Source organism: Notamacropus eugenii, chromosome 2, assembly GCF_028372415.1.
Source record: "Notamacropus eugenii isolate mMacEug1 chromosome 2, mMacEug1.pri_v2, whole genome shotgun sequence".
Classification (NCBI taxonomy): domain Eukaryota; kingdom Metazoa; phylum Chordata; class Mammalia; order Diprotodontia; family Macropodidae; genus Notamacropus; species Notamacropus eugenii.
The window spans coordinates 326,226,426-326,250,457 of NC_092873.1; the positions used below are offsets into that span (position 1 = coordinate 326,226,426).

The 24,032-nt window shown below is 38.8% G+C and overlaps 1 protein-coding gene across 13 annotated transcripts in view; it reads left to right on the plus strand.

The window, feature by feature from the left end:
* The first annotated feature begins 693 nt into the window (after positions 1-693).
* Positions 694-24,032, plus strand: part of ASPSCR1 (ASPSCR1 tether for SLC2A4, UBX domain containing) — a 132,877-nt gene continuing 109,538 nt past the window's right edge. For 6 of the 13 annotated variants that reach the window (XR_011975004.1, XR_011975007.1, XR_011975011.1 and 3 more), the window contains exons 1-4: positions 709-863; positions 1,869-1,924; positions 5,961-6,075; positions 16,894-16,994. Coding sequence is in view for 5 of the 13 variants with exons in the window: in XM_072645380.1 (XP_072501481.1) it covers positions 762-863; positions 1,869-1,924; positions 5,961-6,075; positions 16,894-16,994 (374 nt within the window). In the remaining 8 variants the exon portion in view is untranslated. Of the gene's footprint in view, positions 864-914; positions 1,148-1,868; positions 1,925-5,960; positions 6,076-16,893; positions 16,995-18,191; positions 18,356-24,032 lie in introns of those variants that run through there. The other 7 variants (XM_072645378.1, XM_072645381.1, XM_072645382.1 and 4 more) reach the window with 5 other exon arrangements.

The window sequence follows — 24,032 nt, forward strand, 5'->3', positions numbered from 1 at the left end:
AAGGCCAGGGTAAGTGATTCTTTGTCCAACTAAGCCTTGCCATATAACTGCGTGTGTGCTTGTCCTTCATTGCCGAAGAATACTTAGTTGGTGCCTGAGATTAAACTCAGATCTTTCTTGCTTCACCCTACTACACCAAACTGCCCAGATTTGGGCTCCATGACACAACAATGCAGTTCCTGGCACACAGAAACCACTCAACACATGTTTACAGTTCCTGGCATGTAGTAAATGTTTAATAAATACTTATCAAGGCAACAAGATAGCTTTTGAGGCACCTAAGTGGTGCTTTGGGTTTGAAGTCAGAAAGAAATGAGTTTGAACCCTGTCCTGGATACTTCTTAATTGTATAATCCTGAGTAAGTCATTTAACCTCTCTCTGTCCTAGTATTTGCATCAGTAAAATGGGGATGATAATAGCACCTACGTCCTAGGTGTGAGGATCAAATGAGCTAATCTTTGTAAAGTGCTTTACAAAACTTAAAGAATTATATATAAATTAGCTCCTATTGGGGTTGCTGACTTGGCTCTAACGACGGGGCGGGGCTTAGCACCTGGTGGGGGAGGTCTTTGGGGAGGATGTGCCTGGAGTGGGGAGGAGAAGGGGGCAGAGTAGGCTTTTCTAGGCTGGGATTGGTCCAGCAGCGGAAGTCACGCTCAGGCCCCGCCCCCCCGAGCTGTAGCTGTTCTTCCGGGCTCTTTTGCCAATAAAGTTGTTTGAATAAGAGCCGGCGGGGAGGGGGCGGTCACGTGATCGGAAGATGGCGGCCCCGGGCAGCAGCGGGGGCCCCGCGGTGTCGGTTCTGACCCCGAATGGGAGGCGCCTCACGGTGAAGGTGACGCCGAGCACCGTGTTACTGCAGGTGCGGCGGGCGGGGACAGGAGGCTCGGGCGCTCCCCGTTGGAGGGTCCTTAGATGCGGCGCGGGGGGCTGAGGTCGGAGCCGGGCCTCTTGCGGTTGGCTTCAGGAGGGGAGGGGTGGGGGTAGGGTAGGATGGGATGCCCCTGGGGGCGTGTCCAAGGGAAAGGGCGGGGCTTAAGTTGACCAATGGGGGAGAGGTCCTCCAAGGGTCTTGAGTTGAGGCGGGCTTCTTCTGAGGGCTCTGGGAAAGGGGAGGTGCCCTGGGGAGCCCTCCCTACACCTGCGGTGAGAAGGTGGCGGGGATTGCTCGGGATGGGGTGGGGAGGTGAGAAGGACTGTGCTGGGGCGTCTCCTGCCGCCCTCTCCCCCTTCCTTCAAGGAGGTGACTTGAGACTGAGGCCTTCGTAGCCACCTGTCTCTCACCTGAACTCCTCGAGTCCTGTCTTTTGCCCCATTTGATGTTCCGATCTTTTGTGTTTGTAGTTGAGGCTGTTGGCCTTCCCTGACCCTTTTAGGAGGGCATGAACTCCTGAGTTATTTCCTCCCCCTCCTCCCGCGAAGCTGTAGGAATGGATTTTTGTTAAGCTACTCCTGTGATTTCATCAGATTACCTTTGTTACTACAAAGGCACGCGTTTCCCAGATGACTGGACAGATTGAGAGTGGAAAAGGAAGCTATGTTTTTCCCTGGGTAAACCTAACTGACCTATATAACGATTAAATCTAAGATCTGTAGAGTAGCATAATGTGACTTGGAAAGTATGCTTGGAGGAGGAGTCAGAAGACCTGGGTTCTAGCCTCATATCTATTGGTAATTCACTGTGTTGTCTTAAGTCACTTTTCCCTTAACTGCAGTTTTTCCATCTATAAAATGAGGGAATTGGATTGCATGATTTCTGGGTCACTTCTAGTTCCTGCAGTCCATGGCTACTCAGTACTGCTTGTTTCTAATAACTGAATACTTTGCCTCCAACAGAGTAATTTAATTCCCCTTCATTTTTTGGCAGGTTTTGGAGGACACCTGTCAGCGACAGAACTTCAATCCAAGCGAATACGATCTGAAGTGAGTCAGACCTTATATACTTGCCTTCTTTTAGTTTAGGACTCTTGCTACTATGATCAGGACGTGTCTAGATCTCTAGAACAGAGCTTATGGACACACTGTCCTTAAGATTGTAAAGCACAAAGGCTCAGGCTTATTTAGAAAAACAAAGGTTTTCCCTTTAGGGAATTATTCTCATAGTATGTTCAGTTTTTTCCCATTAAAGTTCTGTACTGTTGTTTCTTGATGCTGTGGAGTTCTTGGGTTCTTGAAGGTTATACCAATGGAATACAACCTCTGGCAAATTCTGCTAATCTGGAAATCCTTGTCTGTCATCAGAAGAACAGCTTAATTTTATGTTTGGAAAGGCTTATCACCAGGGATTTGATTGCTAGGTGATAGTGTTTTTTCAGTTATATTGAGGTCTGGACTTGTGACTTCATCAATTTAGAGAATCCCCAGTGTGAAACTTCTTATACCAGTGAAGAATGGTAACTCAGTAACTCCTCTGTAACTTATAACCTTAGAGAGTAGCCTGGAGTACTAACAGAACTAGTATGTGTTGGGGTCAGAACTTGAACCTAGGTCTTCTTTACTTTAAGTCTAGTCATTTATCCGCTGTTTCACAACACCTCTCTTTTGCAACCATAGCTATTCATGAAGACTTTCTGTGAAGGTGTGGAGTGAGTTTGCTGTCTTTGTTGATGGCAGTAACCACACTGAAATCACTGAGTCTTGAAATAAGTATACATTTACCATCTACTACTTAGGGTTTTGAGGGTTAAGAACCTAGAAGACTGGAAAGAAAAACAATAAATCCCAGAATCTATTAGAAGGTACTTACCTTTCCCCTGTTTTGGTCATAATGAAGAAAAATGTAACATTCTTTTAAGATGTTTTCATAACTGTTTTCTCAGCTTTATTTCAGAACGTAAGTATAAGTTCTGTCAAAAGACTGTATAGCTATTGTTCAAGAGCTTAGTTTATCTATGTTAGAGAAGCATCTTCCTAGAAGGTTGCTGCTTAGGTGATAAATTCTTGATCACATATCATTTCCTAAGGCATAGAAGAGTTTCATTTTACCTTGTGTCTATGGAGGAAGTACCTACATAAAAATATATTATCTTTGAGGAAAAAAACATATGAGGTAGAGAAGTGGCATAATACCCATTTTATAGATGAGAAAATGAAGGTACTTATGGTGAAGGGACTTGCTAAAGGTTACAGAACTGAGCCTAGAGTTCCTAGTTCTAATCATGTAGGGCCATTTCCACTAGAATATGCTTCTTGCTTGCATCCATATAGTATGATAATAACTTAACTTGCAATCTCTTTGTTTCTTTAAGAAGATAGCCATATCTTATGTTGGCTAATTGTAGAAGTTGAATCTATTTTTTCTAATTGTAGAAGTTGAATCTATCTTTTCTCTTAACAGTCTCTAATCTTCATAGTGTCTATTGGTAGGATTTTTGCCCTGTCACACACTGGAATATCTAATTAATCCATTGCTTTATGTTAATTGTTATATGTGTTGGTATATCCGTTGATCTTGACAGTTTATTAATGAACATATTAAGTCATATCTCAAGAGCCAGATGAAGAGCAATGTACCATCTACCTTTGTTTGTTCTTAACTAGTTTTCCACCCATGTGATAGAGTTTCTGGAGCCAAATCGAATTAATTTTTTGAGTCTGTTCCTTTATGATAGTAGTTTTGGTTGCTTTTTCACTTTCATCCCCTAAGTAGTTGTGTTGGTTATTTTTTGTTTGTTATTTTTTTAAAGTGCCATAATCGACAGAAAAAACTTAGTTTTTTGGCATTTTTTTTTGTCATTTGATTTTTTTTCCAACCTGAAACACACCTTGCAGATGTCTTAACTCGATTTTTAATTTCCCACTATCTATTCCACTTTTGCACTAAGCTATTATATTTCAACTTCCAAAGTTATTTTTTGAGCCAGTTTTAAAGATTGATGTGATGTTTACCCATTTCCTAATCTTTATGAACTTTTCTGGTTTGGTTGTTAATGATTCAGAAAAAATCATTGGTTGTTTTCAATATCTTGGCATTTATATTATCTGTCTGGCCACTTTGTATATTTTCAAATTTCACACCTATTCTCTCCTTGGCTTTTAAATTTCTCTGAGTTCTTCCTTCTAACTTCATACTTTAGAGGATATTTTCAAAATAGAACTCAGAGTTTTACATTTGAGAATTGTAATTTGTGTTTTGTTTTACCTCTAGTGATGCATACAGTCTTTCTTCTTTATGCATTGCAATGAGAGACGGTAATATTTTTTGGATATTTAGCAGCTGTATTTTGCTAGACCTGGAGCATTAGTAAGGCTAAAAAATCTTTACTCTTACAAGTTTTATGAGGTTTGGAGTAAATGAAGTAAATGCAAGGAGAATTACTTTCTTTCTCATTCCATCTCCCACTCTAGTTTTCCTTTTGTTTTAGGAAAGATTAATTAGAGAAAAGTCTTCTGTCAATTTATATAGAGAAATATTTTTCGTGGCATGAATCTTCTGAAATTTACTAGTTTCTTTGTTCCTTCCTGTTTTCTTCCCTTCTTAATGATTCTTTTTTTGTCTTTTTTCTTTCCCTTATATGAATAGGGGTATAATTTGTGATGAATCCATATGTGATGTGAACTGGAAGTCAGGAGCTTGCTTGCTTATTGTAATCCCAGCTTCACCATTATGTGGCCCTTGGCTAATCTGGCTTTCCTCATCTCAGTTTCCCTGTTTGTAAAATAGCTAGAATGGTGATAAACATGCCTCCTAGAATTATAATTGGGTGGGAGGGTTCACTGATAAAGATCAGTGGAAGTTTTGGGTTTCCTGTTTCTGAGACCTGCCCATGTCCTTTATGATTCTGTGATCTGCTTTCGCCTCCTGGACTCTGATATTTCCTCTTACTACTTACATCTTAGATCCCTTAATTCCCCTCATTTACTGCCGAGAAACCTTATCCCCTTGAACTCTTGGGTTTTCTGATTCCCTTCTTTGCATGCAGATTAGGGTATTTCTAAACCTGTACTATGGTCTTTTAGTTGCTGATCCAGACTGGCAGCTTCTTTGGTCTGGTGGAAGACTTTAACTATCATTAAATTATATAGCACTTCTGTTGTAATTAATTTTTGCCAAACTAAGAGGTACAGAGATATTAAGTAACTTGTCCAGGATCATGAGTAAAATTAGTTTTGGCTCCTGGATTAGAATTCTCGTTAACTGAATTTCCAACCTAGCTTTTGATCTCTTTATATTATGCTTGTTCAGTCCATGAAGACTTGATTTGTGTTTGTGTTCACCAGTTAGCCAGCTTTCAGATAACTGAAAAGTTACCTGGATTGTGTATTGTCACTTTCTCTTTATTTCTGCTCTCTCTTGTTGTCTGACTTTTGATCACATTCTTATTTGTTAGTTACCTCCTCCAGGGGATGAAAAAGAGAACCGAAAAGAAGCCTGTTTATTTTGCTTTTTTGTTAGGTGCTTGTATAAAAGATTTGGTGTGAATATGGGGAAAGAGGAAGGTGAAAAGAATGCAGTAGGTAAAACAGTGTACTTGATTTTCAGTTGATCATCTTCCCTTCTCCCCCAGTATCTTACTGGCAATCATGATGGCAGTGCCCTTTTCCCTCACAGCACCTAAAGGAACTTTGTTCAACAGCCATTGCTTCAAAACCTTGAAAAAGAGCCATCTTCCTTATACTCTTCAGAGGCTTGAATTTCTATTCCATTTGCCCTTTCCTTATTAACACCATCACATTTGGAGGAATGTCAAAGCTGAGTTCCTTATTATGTCTGGATGTCTTATTGTACTTTGACAGCTTTAACTTTTGACCACTTTAAACTTTCAGTACTTTCAGTTCTTTAATTTTTGGTCTCGTTTGAAAATGCCCCTGGTAGTGAGAGTCCCCAGGCAGATAAACTGCTAGTCTTCTGTCCTTCTGGAGGATTTAATTCATGGATTTTGACTGGGGTTGGGTGTGGCAGGTGGCTTCAGGGTAATGTGCTATCAACTTGTGGTGAGGACTTTGGTTTGTTTTGCAGGTTTCAGAGGAATGTGCTTGATCTTTCTCTGCAGTGGAGATTTGCCAATCTTCCTAACAATGCCAAGCTGGAGATGGTGCCAGTCTCCCATAGTCGGGAGGGACCTGAAAATACGGTATGTGTGTTTCTGGAGAGACTGGAATTACTATCCTTCCCTTCCCACTCTTCCCTCCCCACCCCCTTTTTTTTTTCAGTCAAAAACCATTTGTTAAATTCTACTATATGTCAGGCATTCTGTGAAGCACTGTGGATGCAAAGAAAGGTAAATTCATTCCCTGCCCTCAAGGAGCTCATCTAATGGGACATGTGGATAACTAGGATATACAAAATATGTACAATGTAGATGAAAGGTAACTCAGAGCTGAAGGCTCTAGCTGCTGAGGGAATTGGGAGAGATTTCCTGAGGAAAATGGTATTTAAACTGAAATTAGAAGGAGGCCAGGGTGAGTTAAGAGAGGTCAGGGTGAGGAGGGAAAGCATTGCAGACATGGAGGACAGTTGGTGCCAAGGTGGGGAGATGGGAGATGGAATCTGGAAAAACAAATCGTTTAGTGTAGCTGGACCGTAGAGGAGTAGGGATGTGTGTGTGTGTGTGTGTTGCTAGTAGTGGGTGCTACTTGATCAGGTCTGCACTTTAGGAAAATCATTTTGTCAGCTGGATATGGAATATGGAGTTGGGGAGACCACTGTATCAGCAGGCCACTGAAGTAGTCCAGGCATGAGGTGATGAGAGTTTGAATCTAAGTGATGGTTGTATTTATAGAGAGAAGGGGATATCTGTGAGTGATGCTGTGAAGGTAGATAAAACAAGATTTGATAATAGATTGGATATGTTCAATGAATATGAGTGAGGAATGGAGTGTGATAATCAAATTTTGATCCTGAGTGACTGAAAGGATGGTGGCGCACTCAACAGTAACAGGGAAATTAATGTGAGGAGAAGATTAAGGATGAAGATAATAAGTTCTGTTTGGGGCATGTTGAGGTAGAGAGGCTTAGGTAACGTCGAGTTCAAGATGACCGAAAGGGTGTTGGTAATATCAGCCAGACTGGAACAAAGAAAAGAGACTGAGGCTAGATGTCTAAACATGGGAGTCATCTACATAGAAAGGATAATTGAACTTCTGGGAGTTGGTGAGATAGTATAGAGGAAAAGAAAAAGAGGGTCTAGGACAGAGTCTTGAAAGTCTCCCTCAGTTAATGAGTGGTACATGAAGGAAAAGAATAGTCAAATAGGTAGGAAAACCAGGAGAGAGCAACGTCTTGAGAAGAGTGAGCATCCTGGTGGAGGAGAAGGTGATCAGCAGTGTAAAATGCTACGGAGAAGTCAAGAAGGAGGAAGGTTGAGAAAAGATTTGGTCATGAAGAGATCATTGATAGCTTGGGAGAGAGCATTTTCAGGTGAATGATGAAGTCAGAAGCCATATGCAGAGAATTCAGAAGCAAGTGAGGAGAAGAGGCAACTTTCTCAAAGACTTTAGCTGAAAAGGGGAGGAGAATACCAAAGTCCTCACCACAAGCTGATAGCGCATTACCCTGAAGCCACCTGCCACTCTAACCCCAGTCAAAATCCACTAGCTAGTGCGGTCAGTAGGATTGGGTAGGTCGAAGTCAGTATGTTTAATGCATCAACTTTTTGTTACATAGATGTGAAGAGTCCTGAGAAGAACTTTGTTTGTTGTAGGAAGTGCTTTAATTTACATAGAAGACCAGTAAGAGAATTCTGTCTTTTGGCTCAGGTCTGAATAAATGCTCGGGTTGGGGAAGAGATAGAAATTCTGATTTTTTTTCTCTAAAATGTGTGGTTTTTTGGCATTGGAGTGTGAAGTATGAAATGTTGTTGTTGTGCTTATAGTATTTTTTTTGTCAGTCCTCTTAACTCTGTGGTCATAAAATTGTAAAAATTATTATAATTGCATGTAACTTCTTAGATCATCTTGTTTCTTTCCCTCATTTTACAGATGTAGAAAATGAGGCCTCAGAGACTTAATTCAGTTAAACTCAACAAGCTTTTATTGAGTGCCTGATATGTGTTGGGCCCAATGTTAAGCACTGAGGATGCAAAAATGAAGTAGTTCCTGCCCTTGAGGAGCTTATGGTTTACTGGGGGAAACAGAATGTACAATTCAAAGTAATTTTGAGGTTGGTTGGTAGGGAGAGTACTAACAATGGGGACAATCAGGAAATGCCTCATACAGATCAGACAGTCAAACTTTTTTAAAGCTCCTGCTTTGTGTTAGGTTAGGTGCTGAGCACTGAGGATATAAAAAGAGACAGACAGTCCCTGTCTTCAAGGAACATAATCTAGTGAGAGGTGAGATACAAAGCTAGGGACTCTTAGAGGTGGAGGTGAGGTAGAGCACCAAGCATAAGAGACAGGATGTGTCAAAGGCAGGGAGGTGGAAGGTATAATAGTGTGTATAGTTAAGTGACTTGCATAAAGCCATACAACTAGTTATTTACAGAGCCTGGTTCTTTCTGGACTGCTAGTTCAGTGTTCTTTTTTTTTTTTTTAAACTACATTGTAGATTTTAAGTTCCAGGAGAATTTAACAAATATCATTAAGGCTCACACAGGAAAAACCAATAAATTCCAGAAGAAACAGAAGCAGAAGTCAAGGATGTGTTATATGGTGAAAGTTTATTCATCATATTAATGTGTATACCTAGTTGAATGACTAGATTTCAGCATGTCATTTGCTTACCACAGAAATTCCCCCCTTCCTGTGGTCTTGTGCTGTTTGTGTAGTGGGTATGGGTGGAGAGAAGTGCATTTTCAGTCTTCTGATCCTCAGAAAAAGGCAGCTCCACCTCCTGTTAAGACCTGGTTCACTTGTTTGCCCTGATTTGGGTTATCAGATTCTTCCTTCTTGCTTGGTGACTGTCTCTTGTTTTTGGAGTCATGGTCTCTGGATTGGACAGTTTTGCTTAGAGTGGTATCTCTATTAGTTTCACATAGTTGGTTTCTTCCACTGCCGGGAGAGAAGTGGCTAAGCTTTCCACTATTTATTCCTGTATTTGTAAATAAATGAGTCACCTGCTTTCCTCTCCATGACTGTTAAAGAGGCATATTTTCAGCCAAGCTAGAGACCTCTGGATAGGAGTTTTTTGGAGACATTTTGGAATAATTATGAAAGAATGCTATTAAATTTTTGGATTGCTATGTCAGATTCTCATTGACTTTTGTTATTAGTGTTTGTCCGTCCTAGGAAAGAAACATAATTTAGGGTTGTTTTGGTATCTTGGACAAGATTTGATATGGACTCAGTTGGTTTCAAAACTTGGTGCTTGGATATATACCTGTTAAATGCTACAAGCCAAAACTGTGATATACTTGTACCTTCAAAAGGTTTGCTTTCGGATTAGGCTTCAGTGTGAAAAACACTGAATTCTTATTAAGGACATAACTTTATTGCTATAAACTAGGAATCTTCTAGTTTTGGAATAGAGCTGCTTTTCTCATTATCTCCCCTTGGCTATCTGGTATTCTTATTCCTTAATGGAGAGGAGAAAGAGGAGGATAGAAGGCTAGGTAAAAGAAATGGAAAAGATGATAGGTATAACTTATGTTCTTTTCATGTTATCTCTTCCTCCACTAACTTAGCATAACACTTTGTAACTTTCCTATTTGACTTTGACGTTATGCCTTGCATGACAGTTATTTTTGTACCTGTTTTATCTCTCTTAGTAGACTACGAGCTCCAGGAGGATAGGGATCACGTCTTATTTTTTGTATCTTCCACAGCACCCGACACAATGCCTGGCTTGCAATAGGATCTCAATAAATCCTTGCAGAATGAGTAATCCTGTCATCACTTTATGATCATGCTCTCCCCACTGAACTCTACACCAGTCCTTGATATTCTTTCTCACACTTTCCTGTTTTTATTGTGTTTTCTTTGTGAAAAGTGAAGCTTTTATTTTAAAACTTCAAAAAATGGTTTTTTATTGCTGTCTTCTGTTTCTTACATTATTATGGTTATCCCAAGTATCCTGCCCTTTTCTCTTCCCCCTCCCAGAGAGCCATCTGGTATTTTGTAGAGAGAGAGAAAACAATCAGCATAAATGATCATGACAACATATGCAAAGTGTGCACCTGTAGACCTCTCACCTCCACAAAGTAATGGGTTCAGTGTTCTTTCATAACTTCATTGTAATCCTGCTTGATCTTTATAGTTCTGTTACATTTACTTTTGACTTTTTGGTATGGTGTTCTTTCCATTTACATTGTTGTAGTTGCTGTGTATATTGTTTTCTTGGTTCCATTTACTTTGTTCTCTATCAGTTCATATACATCTTTCCATGCTCAGTATTCATCACACATATAATTTTTTACAGCACAGTTCCATTATGGAACTATTCTGTTTTGTTCATATACCATAATTTCTTTAGTCATTCCTCAATTGTTAGCTATCATGAAAAGTGCTGCTATAAATATTTTGGAGTATGTGAGGACTTTCCTTCTAACAATGGCTTCCTTAAAGAATAAGTCCGTAAATGGAATCTCTGGTTCAAAGGGAATAGACATTTTAGTAATTTTATTTGCATAATTTTAAATTGCTTTCTAATATGGTTGAACTTCTTTACATCTCTAACAACAGTATAGTAGTACGATTATTCGACAACCTAAAGCATTGACTGTTTCCATTTTTTTTGTTATTTTTGCCAGTTTGCAGGGTATGATGTAAAAATGGAGTTATTTTGATTTGCATTTCTCTTATTATTAGAGATTTGGAACATTCTTTCATGTGATTTTTGGATACATGACAATTCTTCTTTTGAGAACTGTTTGTTGAAATCCTTTGACCATTTATTTATTGGGTAATGACTATTATTCTTATATGTATTTGTTAATTCTTTATATGTCTTGGATACCAGATCCTTATTAGAGAAATTTGATACAAAGATTTTTTTCCATTTGACTTCCCTTCTTATCTGAAGTGCATCAGTTTTGTGCAGAAGCTTTTCAGTTTCAAATAATCAAAGTTATCTGTTTTACCTTTTGCAATTGTCTCTATTATTTGGTTAAGAATATATCTCCTAGCTATATAGCTGTGATAGTATATATTCTGTTTTCCAATTTTTTTATAGTATGATCTTTAATATTAAAGTTGCATATCTATTTTTATGTATTGTGGAATATGGTGTAAGTTGTTGCTCTAAGCCCAATTTCTGTCAAATTACTTTCCAGTTTTCCCAATAGTTTTTATTGAAGAAGGGCTTTTTCCTAGGATAATTTATGTTTTCCTCTTTCTCAAACACTGGGTTATTGAGTTCTATTATTTTTGAAACTCACTTGTCTAGACTGTTTTATTGATCTTTCTATTTTTTAATCAATACTAAATGGTTTTGATGACTGCTTCTTCATAATGTAGTTTGAGGTCTGGAAGTACTAGTCCACCTTCATCCCTTCTTCTTGTCATTATTTCCCTTAAAATTTTAGATCTTACGCTTTTCCAAATGAATTTTATTATTATTTTGCTGAATTCCATAAATTCTCCCCTTAGTTCTTATTTGATTGACATAGCATTGAAAGTGTAAGTTAATTTTTGTACTGTTGTAATTTTTATTATATTGGCATGGCTTAGTCATGAGTACTGAATATTCCTCCAATAACTTAATAATAGCTAACATTTACATATATTACTTACTATGTTCCAGGTATATCCTTTCAGTTTAATTGTGTATATGTATTGGTTTTTAAAATGTTTCTTATAAACAAAAAATTGTAGGGTTTTGTTTTCTTAACCAGCCTCTTGCTCTTTTTTGTTTTATTGGCTTATTTTATCCATTCACATTTAAAGTTATGAGAGTTAAGTTTATGTTTTTCTCTGTCTCTGATTTTTTTTCTTCTACTATGTTCCTTCAGTTACTTTACCATAATCTTTTTTTTTTAAGGTGGCTCTTTACCGTTTACTCTTGATCCCCTCCTCTTGTTTATTACTTCTTTTCCTTTGGAGTTTTATTAGTTCCTTTTCTCTCCTGATTTTATCTAGTTATATAATTCTCCCCTTTTTTTCCTCTCAGTCAAATAAATTAATTCTTCTTCTCCTGCTCTTTAACTTATTCTGTTCACTAGTTTTTTAAAATTGTGTTTGGTTGTGACCCTTTCCAAAAAAAAAGATTTCTCCTACTTTTTTCATTATCCATCTTCTCTTGCTACTTTTGACCTTCATTCTCTGGTTCATGAACCCTGTGATTATGTGGTCTTTCTCTTTTCTCTGTATTCCTGTTTCAGTCAGAACTTCCGAGGTATCTATTCCAGGTTGTCTTCCCTAAGTAGTTTCTGCAACTTCCATGTAGAGTATGCATGGATTTCCCCTTTTCCTTTGTGCCTCACTCCTAGAACAATGCCAGTTATTTCAGGTGTCAAGAGGATAATGCTCCATGGAAGGGCTTCTCCTTGCATCCCTGACTATGCAGGTTATTACTGATTTGTACCTTTTCTTGCTGCTTTTCCCCCATTTGCCTCAAAGTCCTGTCCCTAGGTCTATGCTCTCTTACTTCCTCAGGTCTCAGTTGCCCCCAGGAGTTCCTATTCCCCGTGCCTGATGTTGAATTAGTAGACTTCTCAAGAACCAAATCCCCCTATTCACACCCAGAATAAGGTCCTCATCTCCCTAGGAGCATTCATTAGTGCAGCCCCTCCCACCACTAAAGCAAGGCCTATTTCTTTTTCCCCTTTTTTCAGTCCTTCTCCCTTTTTCACTCCCTCCTCTGTAGGCTTTCCTCTTCCTGAGATGACAAGGGTCACCTTCTGATCATCATTAGCTCTAGATTTGACTCTGGCACATCAGGAATTTCATTCTATCTCCCTGCTTTTTTCTCCCCCTTTTGTGTACTTTCTCATGTTGTAGTTCCACAAAAAACATTGATTTACTTGTAGGCAAGGTGTCACCATATTCTGTCCATAGTGCTCTAGTCCTGCCTGTTTACTGTTACCTTCATGGAACTTCTACTTTCACCCTATTTCCTTGTGTACATTTAGAAAGAATTTTCTTGCTGATCTCTCTGTGGCTCTGTTGCTGCTGCCCCCCTTGGCTGTTGCATTTATTCCTTCGGCATTGCTATTGTTTGGGATGTTTGGGAAGCAAATCTCTTTAATTCTGATTTTCTTTCTAAAAATGTTTCAGAGTGCCTCTTTATTATTTTATGTCCACTTTTTTTTCAATTTATGCTTAAACTCAGATTTGCGAGGTAGGTCGTTGTGGTCTGCATCCTGAGCTTCTTTGCTGTTTGAAATACATTATTATATTCCTTTCTACATAGTGAGGTGTGTACAGAATAGTCTTCCAGTTTTAATAGATTTCCTTTCCTTTGTATTTGAAGGTCTTTCCCCTGATTACTTGCAGAACCTCTTGTTTCTAAATTGAATTGTTGAATTTAGCCACTATGTGTCATGGAGTTTGCAACCTTGGTTTTTTTTTTCTCCCTTGGAGGTAATTTCTTTCAATTGGTATTTCGTTTTCTATGTTTAGAAGTTCTGGACAAGTCTCCTCTATTATTTCCTGCATTATGGTGTTAGATTTTTTTGTTCTGTTGTGTTCTTCAGAGAGGCCTGTGATCCTTAGATTATCCCTATTTTCCTATCTTCGTGATCAGTTATATGTGTTGCTTGAATAGTTAGAATATTTTATGTAATGTTGGTTTTGTGTCTTTTCTTCCAGATTGTCCTTCACTTCTATATATTTACATTCCCTATCTATTGTTCTCTCTTTTGTTTCTTTGGTGAGACTTGCCTTTGCAGATTCCACTTCTTTTTTCTGTCCATCATTTTTGCTGTATAAGCCACAAATTCTGTCTTCATAATCCTCATCTCTCTTTTGAATTATTCAAGAACAGTGTGTTGTGATTCTGTGTTCTCCTTATAGAGTCATCTGTCACATCAAGTGTTGGATCATTTTTCTTTGTTTTATAGTATTTATTTATAGATATCTGAATTCATTTAATAGATCTGGAAGCCATATTTCATTTTATTGCTAATGTTTTTCTTGTTGATTTATCTGCTTATGTTTAATGTTTCTTCTTCCTTAGATTTTTGTCAATTTTAATCTTTTTTTCCCCCTGATTTCCTCCTGTTCACTTTTGGACCCTGCCCCCTCTGATGGTGGTTTCCTTGGGTACTAGATCTCAAAGTGTTTCAAACTCTTCCCATGCTGTGTAATTCTTGATTCACCAACTTAAGCATCTTCCCCAAAGGTTTTTGAGATGGTCAGAACTGGGTCCATCTGGATACTGTACTCTTTCCCTCCTGCTTAGTGTAGCACTCTACCCCGTCCCCCCTCCCTCCATGGTACCCTGTCCTGTTCTGCTTCTTCTGTGCTGCTGCTATGGGATTCCACTGTCATGTCATAGCTTTGCAATGCTGGTGCTAAAGGGTTATCTGCCTCACCACTGGCAGAACTGCTGTGCTGATGCTGTGGGGTTGTGTCCTTCAGCAGACTTTTATTTCTGAAGGAAATTCTGAAAAGAAATGTACTTTTGTCTGTAACTCTCTGAGTAGATCTCCACAGCCTGGAGTCATAGTCTCTGTGGCACTGAAAAGAGGGAGGGGGAATGGAGTTGTGGATCTGGGTTTTGTTGCAAATACCTACTCATGTAACAGGTGAGGTCAGGGAGGGTTAGTTCATATTTCTGTTTTTGAGCTTTCTTTAGGGTTCTGGGTATTCTAGACCATGGAGACAGCTGAACTTGCTTTATCTTTAGTGCATAATTTCTGTTTTGGAGAGGTTTAAGAGATTGTGGGTATCAGAGAAAATGTTTAGTTCTCCATTTGTTGCTCACACAACCCAGAAGTTTCAACACCAAATACTTCTGATCGTTTGCTAGATTCATCAAGAGGCAGCCTTTTAGGTTAAACTGATGTTTAACTTATTTAGGTTGAGTGACTATGTATGCTATAGATACCTCTGCTAGAGGATCCTGCTTTTGTCAAGGAAAAGCTTTAGAAAGAAAAGACTTAGGGAGGGAATACTATGCTTTTCTGGTTCTCCTAATTCTTTACGTGTTTTTTCTCTTTTTGATAACTCTTCTTACTTCTTGTGGCTATCCTTCAAGGTTAAGTTCTTGGATCTCTATTTCTTATCCTTGTGATTCTTTCAATCAAAACTCATCCACTTCAGCAGTTTCAACTATTATTTTTATATTGAGTGCTTCCAAATCTGTTTCTCTAGTCCTTGCTCATTTATCTGAGATCCAGTTTCATAGGTACTTAGGATATTTTGAATGGACCACTGTCACCATTAATTTTCTGTGTTTACTTAGCCTCCTCCCAGCCTCTCTGTTTCTACCAATGGTACTGTTCTTTTGATCATCCTGCTCCCTTCCTCTTCCCTTTTCCCTGCTTAAACCCTTGTAGGTCATGTTTAACTTGTATCTCCACTCCCCATATCTAGACACCAGGTTACTTTCACAGCATCTCTTTAATACATTTTTCTTTTTTCCCACTGCAGGCAGCCTGGTTCAGGGCATTAGTACCTCATACCTGTATTTCTATAATACCTCCAAATTGCCCCCAATTTTTCCCATTTCTCATCTTACCTGCTTAGACCTAAGGTTGTGAGCTCATTTGTGGAATCTTAGTAGTTTGTTGATTTGGATTATTTGGATAAAAGAGTCAGTCCTACTTTGAACAGTATTGTTATTTGAAAAGACAAATACTTTCATTTAAATGATCATTTCTGTTAAAACAGAAGATTTTAGGGCATGAGCTTTATGAATAGAGCTAGCTCATCAATGCTAATTCAAAGGAAATTGGTGCTATGTAATACCTCAGGGATAGAGGATGTTCAGAAGTTTGGGGACAAAAAAGGAGAAATAAAGGTTGTTTTCAAACACTGTGTGTAGTAAATATTTTTGATATATGTATGATTTTATGGTCAAGAAATAAAAATATTGCTAAGGAAAATTCGCATGGAACTCCTATTTACATTTCATGGAACACAGTTTTAGAAATGCTGCTTTAAAGTATAGTACCTATTAGAAATTAAATTATATACCCTTAGAGTGTCAAAAGAGAGTTGGGTTGAGTAGAAAGGGATAGTGAAAAGGATCCCTATTCAGAACAGCAGCCTAGGGCTAGGGCTTGGGCTAGGGCTGAAGAAGCAGACATGAGGAGAGAAAATGGCCTGTTTAGAGAGTGTAGAAATAATTGGCTTATAGGAGGATGCCAGGAACAAGAAATATCAGGAGGAAGAATTTTTGAAGTTTTTAAGCTAGTTGTATTCCTGATGCTGTGATAGAAATGGAGGTAAGCCTCTGAACAAAGGAAAGGTATGGGAAAAGGTTGCTTCAGAGTTTGGGAGTTTTGTTTGAGCAAGACTTTGGTCCCAGGAGAGAAACTGAAAGCATGATTGATCATAAAATTGGGGGGAAGATATTCTAATTTATTCTGCATTCTGAATTGGTGTATTCTAAATTAATGGTTAATAGTTAAACTCCTAGTAGAGTGGAAGTTTATTACAGGTAGTGACTCTCATTTCTTGTCTTTAATTGTCTGGGAGATGCTCTTCATTCCCTCATTTGCTAAGTGTAAAGTCCGTCTTCTGGCTTTTGTCAATAGAGCTTAAGGAAAAAGTAGTTTCATTCCTTCCCCAGTGCTCCCATTCTGGAGTAGGAACATACATCTTGCTTGAAACCATGGAACTGAAAATCTAGATTCCTCCTGGACTGGTGGTTTTCTGTGTCTGTTGTTAATTGTCATTCAGGTAGAAAGGAAGAAACTTTTCTCTAACAGACTTTCTACTTGCTATGTTTCATACAAATATCAAATTGTGTTTTGAAGGAGGGTCATCAGATAACATTTTTTTCTTTGTACCTTTGCAATCAGGTTGTTTGGTTGAGCCCCAAATCTCTTTAGTATGAGGTTTGGAGATTAAAAAAGCTGTCATTCTTGCTAATTATGGATCTGATTTTATGCTCTTTTCCCCCTGTAGGTTCGGATTGCATTGCAATTGGATGATGGCACGAGGTTACAAGATACATTTTGTTCTCGCCAGACACTCTGGGAGATTCTTGATCATTTTGTACACACCAAGTAAGAAATAACATGAACTTTTGGCATGCATTCTTAAGGGGGTTAGGAGATACTGAATCCTCTCTTAAGTGTGTGCTGTTGCCAGACTTGTGATTGGGAATTAAGAGAACTGGCTTATTCCCGGCAGTCTGAGTTATACTTTTGGGACTTTTCTGTTTTTTTGGTGCACTGAAATTCTTTTTTGAGAAAACTGGTTTTAAGACTAACTTTTTTGGGACTGGAATGTTTTGCATTTCCTTTATAAGAAGGTTGGGATAAAGTCCCTCATTAAATTTCCTTTTCAAAGTTGTGGTCCTTAATTTTGGATACTAAGGAAGGAAGGGAAGTAGGAGCTTTAGTTGTCTTTGAAGATCCTGAGGGCCCTGCAAAGGAGTGAGTAGATCTTCAGCGGGGGAAATAAGATGCTTGGGCTGGCCTTCTCTCAGAAAATGACTTCATACTTTGGGGATCCTTAAATGGAAGAGAAAGCAAGACAGTAATTCCTTGATTAATAAACCCTTTGGGAAAGAACCTACTTTATAACAGAGTTGGCTCTATTTTATAAAAAACAAACCAAACCTTCCTTCCTCTAAAGCTTCATATTGATGTGAAACAGTGCTATCCTTCATCATTTGGCTCTGAAGGAATGTTGCTGCTAAGCTTGTGCTTTGCTCTGTAGCTCCATCTAATAACCCTGTCAAGCTGGGTAGGACAGGAAAACCTTACAGCATTTATTTGTTGAAGGTAAACAGGCAAACAGGGCCAACCCTAGGCATGTGAAATCAGCAGTCTGTGTTTTGTGTTTTTGGTCTTGGGGTAGCCTTCTTCTATGTCTAATGTCCCCTTGTTCTTTAACCTGGAAAGGCACTATTTATACTTTTCAGTTGACTGTTTATACTTTGGTGTGAGTTAAGTCAACCACACATTTACATTTTAAGCCTTTTATTTCTAATTGTAGAGAAAAAAGCCTTTCTTTTCTCAAATTTCAGGCATTTGAAATTTTAAGAGTTTCTGAAATCAAAGTGTTCTTATTAGTTTGATACTAGTTTAGTCCTTTTAGATGATTGGGGTGGAGGTAAGGGTGGGTGAGAGGAGTTTGTCGACAGTTTCTTTGGCCTCAGTTGATCCATTGCTTTTTTGGGAAAATTACAAATCAGGAACTGGTCCGACTTTAATTGCTGGAGACCAGAAGTTAATTAAATTTTTTTTCCCCATCAGTGAAAGTCCACCTCTGTGCCTTCTCCCTTCCTTTTTCCCTTGAGAAAGCAAGAAAAACAAAACTCGTTGCAGATGTATAGTCAAGCAAAACAAATTTCAGCATTTGTCACGGCCAAAAAAAAAAAAATCTGTCTGTATTGTGTTCATCACCTCTCTGTGTTGAGGTAAGTCCTCTGGAACCATCATTGTGTTGACCAGAGTACCTAAATCCTTCAAAATTATTTTTCTTTGTAATGTTGTTGTTAATTGTACAAATTGTTCTCTAGGTTCTGCTCATTTCACTCTGTATACATTTCATATGTGTCTTCCTGGGTTTCTCTGAAACTGTCTCCTTCATTATTTTTTGTAATATTATAATATTCTATCACATTCATTTACCAAAACCTGTTCAATTATTTATCATTCAAGCCATCACCCTGTCAGTTTCCAGTCCTTTGTGACTGCCAAAAGAGCTGCTACAAATGTTTTTGTACTTGTGGGTCCTTTTCCTCTTTCCTAGGTTATATGCCTAGTAATGGTATCACTGAGTCAGAGAGTATGTACAGTTTGTTGATTGTTGACTTTTTGGACTCAGTTCCAAGTTGCTCTCCAGAATTCCAAACATCACTTTCTAAAGAAACCATGCCCAGTCCCCTCACCTGCTAGTGGTCTTTCTTGCTCACTCTTTTGAATTTATTTATTTTTGTAAATAGTATTTTTTTTCAGTTACATGTAAAGATAGTTTCAACATTCTTTTTTTTATAAGATTTTGAGTTCCAAATTTTTCTCCCTTCCCTTCCCTTTACCCCCTCCCCAAGATAGTAAGCAATCTGATATAGGTTATACATGTGTAATCATGTTAAACCTTGTATTTATTTCATATGTATTATATGTATATTTTAATGTGTACATGCTGTCTCCCTTATTAAGCTTCTCTAGGGCAAGGACTATTTTCACTTTTATCTTTTTATCTTCAGAGTTGAGCACAGTGCCAGGTGCTTTATAAGTGCCTAATAAATGCATTTTGTTGAAATACCTTATAGGTATCTTCCTATTTTGCTTAGAATATGTCTAGGAGCTATCTAGAGTGTCCCACCTATCAAAAAGATGTAAATATCCCATAAAGGTGGAAGATGTAACAGTGAATGATGCAGGGAGCTGTACCTCTTCAAAGATTTCTCCTTTAGGGGGCATGTTGGAGCTGTGGTCAAGTATCTGAAGGGCTGAAGGGCAGGCACATAGAGGAAGCATTAGATTTACTATGCTGGCCACACAGGGCAGAATTAGGAATAATTAATAGAAGTTGAGGAATGAAAGACTTAGGCTTGATGTAAAGGAAAATTTCTGACAATTAGAGCTATTCAAAAGAGGAATGGACTAGCTCTGGAGGAACTGGGTTCCCTCTCACTAGAAGCCATTTCATAAACTGTAATAGGTGGGTTGCTTGCCTCTAACCTTCCTGTTACTCTACTTCATTAGCCAGTTTCTCCTTGTTGGTCAATATGTTTGAGAATAACATTTTCTTTTGTTGTTAACTCCGTTGTTTGGAGGATGAAGTTATTAAAGTAGTCTGAGAAGTTTATAGCTACTCTGCTTTTGCTAGTAGATGTCCTTATGTGCCTTTACACACAATGATGTTACTCAACATCAGTAACAAAAATGCCACCTGCTCCTCCAAGGTTGTTTTTTACCGGGCAAGTTGTGTTTTGTTGTTGTTGTTTAAAGCAGGGCTGAATAATCTTTAGCAGTATTGTTCTCTGTTTCTTCTGGTCTTATCATTTTCAGAATAACTAGAAGTGGGTAGTAACCATTAGACTGACAGTCCTTGAGAGGCTCTTGGTCATGTCCTAGATAGATGTGCTCTCCTGTTTGTACTATGTTATTAAATAGCTGTTTCAGTATCCCTTAACAGAAAGTCACCAGCCACCATTATTCATCTCTTTTTTCCACTATCCTCCTGATGTCATCTGTGGATCTATCTCCTTATTCTGTGGAGTGCAAATAGTTGCTTCTTCCAGAGAGATAGTCCAGTTTCCCCTATTCTGTATATGTCTTATGTGTTCAAGTGTTCAGTGATTCTTTTCTTACATCTTGGTTTTATATTTTTCACTTTCCTGACACAGTGAAAATTACTCACTTCCTCTTTATCCTTTTCTGTCTTTGTTATATCTCTGAAGTATTTCTCTGAAGGAGATTTTCATTATCCCTGTTAGCCTGGTAAGTAGATATATTCCTCTGGTCTTTACATTCTACCGTTTGGAATCAAGACTGACTTGCAGTTTTTAATACCTAATACATTCTGGCTACTGAAAGAAGCACAAACATAGCACACCGTCTGAATAATCCAGCAGAATTGTCTTTGCCTTCCGTCCTTACTTGAAGCAATTTCCAGAGTGCTTTTTCTTCTTTTTTTGGTAACTGATAACCCTTGGGACTGGCTACTATGGCAAACCACTTGTTTGCAAGATGTGAGACTAGAGATACAAACTTAATGGCATCCACTTTTCTCCATTCTATTTGCCCCTGCTCTCCAGAATCTTCTCCTTTCTTCCTTAGACACAGGTTTCCTGACTTGGAGGGTGAGGCTTACTTTAAAAAACTCCGTGAGTCACAGGGACCCACAGAGATGAAATCCAGTTACCTGTCTCCACTCCTTGTTTCTTGAAGTTGCTCCCTCAGGAGCCTTCTTCGTGGATGCCATCTTATTCTTACAATAGTAGAAGTTGTTCTCATTTGATGGGAAGGACAGGCAGCCCATTTTTAGCTCTGAGCATGCTTTGCTTGGCTGAGAATTGTATGAACTCAACAGCCATCTTGGAGACCCTGACTGGACCTAGACAGCAGCCCGCACTTAACAGAGATTTCTCAGGCTTGGAGAAGTTGGGGCACTCCATTTGCCTCTCCTCTGCTGCACCCTCTGCTTGAAGCCACAATCTGTCTGAAGTTGATTCAAGAACAATGTGGCATTTTTTCTAAATGTCAAACTAATAAACTCTGCTCCAAAGATAATTTCTCTCTGCTTTCTTTTGTGGCTTTGGAAGACTATACTAGTTGAGATGCTGAGGCTGATGTGAATTGTGCAGACTGTAGAGTATGTGTTTCTTTATCCTCATTTGGCTTACTTGCCTTTTTGACAATAATAATAATAATGATAATGATAATAATAAATAGTGGACATGTATATAGTGCTGTAGAGCTTGCAAAGCACTTTCCAATCATTGCCTCATTTTATTCTTGCACTAGTCCTGTAAGGGGGGCACCATTAGGTATAATTATCCTTGGTTTACAACTGGGCAAACAGAGGCTCAGAGAGGTTTAGTGATTTATCCCTGTTCACACAGAGGCTGAGTTTGAACCCAGGCATCTTCTGATTCTAGGTCCAGGATTCTTTCTGCTAAACTACACTGCCTTAACAGTGTTTGATTCTTTTGGCCTTTTTCCCCTAAATCTTTATGGTTTTTTGTGTTGCCAGAAAGTAGAGATTATCTGTATTATTGTCTGTAGATCTCATACAAATAAGCAGCATAGATCTTTCATTCATTTTACTCAATTGAAAAAGTAGAAAATTTGTTGTTATTCTTGAATCTTTGGGTGAGGGCAGTGTGTGTGTATGGGGAGGGTGGGGGGTTCTTTTTATCAATCTGTGCTTACCTCCTTGTCCTTAGGCATGATAATCACTTTTAAAGTTTCAATTTAACAGACTTGTACTTTGTTCTCTCCCAATGGTCTGGCTTCTACTTCGATTCCTGTACATCCTGGCCTAACTTGTCTTTCATCATGGCAGCCAGCTGAGATGGAAAAGGTGGAATTCCCTTAAGATACAGGTTAGGTTTTACTGAGGAAACAAGGGTCTTGGATTCAGTACATTTGTTGGTTGAGTATTTGACTCATCTGTCCTTAAAGTCTCCCATGGTGCTCTGGTGTCCTGGTTTGGTTTTGCTTGCTTTTTCCTAAAAACTGTCTCCCTTCTCTCACCTCTATAGCAATGAATAGTGAGAGGGATATGTACTCTTATTAGACTGTATCTCACTGCATGGTCTTTAGGGGTGACAGGTGACAAGACAAAAGGTTCTTGGGAAGCGAAGGAGCAGAGGAATTCTTTAATCTATGGGATAATTTACTTTATATATTGTCATCTCTCTTACAAGTGTCTTCTTTTCATTTATCTGATTAAAGCCCATTCATAGGCTGGTAAGGTACATCTTTGTGCAGACTGAGCTGAGATTATTTTTCAGGCTTATTCAAATCGTGGAGGCTGTTGTCTGTGACAACCCCCCCCCCCCCCCCCCCCCCCCGGTCATTTTCCCTTCTTTCTCAAGGAGGTCAGGAAGCTGGCTTACTCACTTCCTTTACTTCCCAGCTTTTGCCCTTTGAATGTAGTAGTTTGTCCTTCATTCTAGAAGAGGACCAATGACATCAGGAGGGTGGTGTCTTGAGTTGCAAGTGAATTGGATTTAAGTGAAGCAGAGTGCTTTTATAGCTAGGACACTTCTGACATTCATACTGATGCTTCTTCCAACTCCCTAACCTCCCAATTCCTCTGTCCCCTTAAATCCTGTGACCTACTCCTCTACTCCACTTCAACCACAAAAAGGGATGGTCATACCCTGGATCTAACCATTACCCATAAATGGTCCTCTTCCAAGACGGAAAGCTCTGACATTCCTTTCTCTAACCATAACCTCCAGTCATTAAGTCTTTCCCTCTGCCTCACCCTTCCTAAGCCTATTCTAAATAGACCCTGCCTCAAATCCTTCTACCCTTCAGTACTTTCACAGGTTATTTACTTATATTGTGACTTTACTTTCTCTCCTTTTTAGTCTTAATCCTATGGTTAACTAATTCATTTTCATTATGTCATCAACTCTTGAATCACTGCGTTCTATCACACACCATCCCTTGTCAAATTGCAGCCCTCTATTACTGCTACCAGCTGCTTCCAGTTTACTTACTTATGTGCTGCTGAATAGAGGTGAAGGAATTGGCATAATTGAAGTAACTTGCTATATACTACAAATTTGTTATCTAATCTCAACTGGGCCCTCATTGCCACAAACAAATCCTTTTACTCTGTAACACATTTTCTATTTTTTATCTCACTCCCCATGGTAGCTATTCCAGTCTTCTCTCTTCAAGCCTCCCACATCTCCCCTTCACCTTCTTCTCAGCTTTGGACTTCACCTCTTACTTTGTTGAGAAATTTGAGGCCATCTGCTGTGAGTTCCCTGTTCTTTTCCTTCTCTTTATCTCAATATCACGTGGCATCATCCCCCATTCTCTCCTGCTTTACTCCAGTGTCTGATTGTGACCCTTTCATAATAAGTCCAGTCCCTCTACATCTCCCTTAATCCCATTCTTTTGTTTTCTTCAATACATTGCTCACTCATTTATACCCTTTCTTTAATCTTCAGTCTTTCCCTACTAGCTTTTTCCCTACCATCTTCAAATATGTCTGTTTCTTCATCCTTAAAAAACCTTCACTAGACCCCACCATTCATTTAACATCATCTCCTTGCAGATGACTCTCAGATCTGAGTGTCTATCACTAACTTCTCTCCTTTAGTTTCCAGGCTTACATTTTTCCAGCTGTCCATTGGACATCTCATACTGGTTGTCCTGTAGACGTATTAAACTCAACATGTCCAAAAAAGAACTCTTCTTGAATCTAGCAGTGGGAGAGAAGAGGAGGTCCATTTTATCAGCCTGTATCCTATTTCTTTACCCTTTACTCTACCTTCCTTACCCAAGTCCCTTGAAAATTTCAATTTCATTTAAATCATCTCTTCTTTTCTGCAAACACTCTCTTCTTCCTAACTTACCTATTACTGTCAAGTCTGCTGCCATCCTTCTAGGTACCCAGGC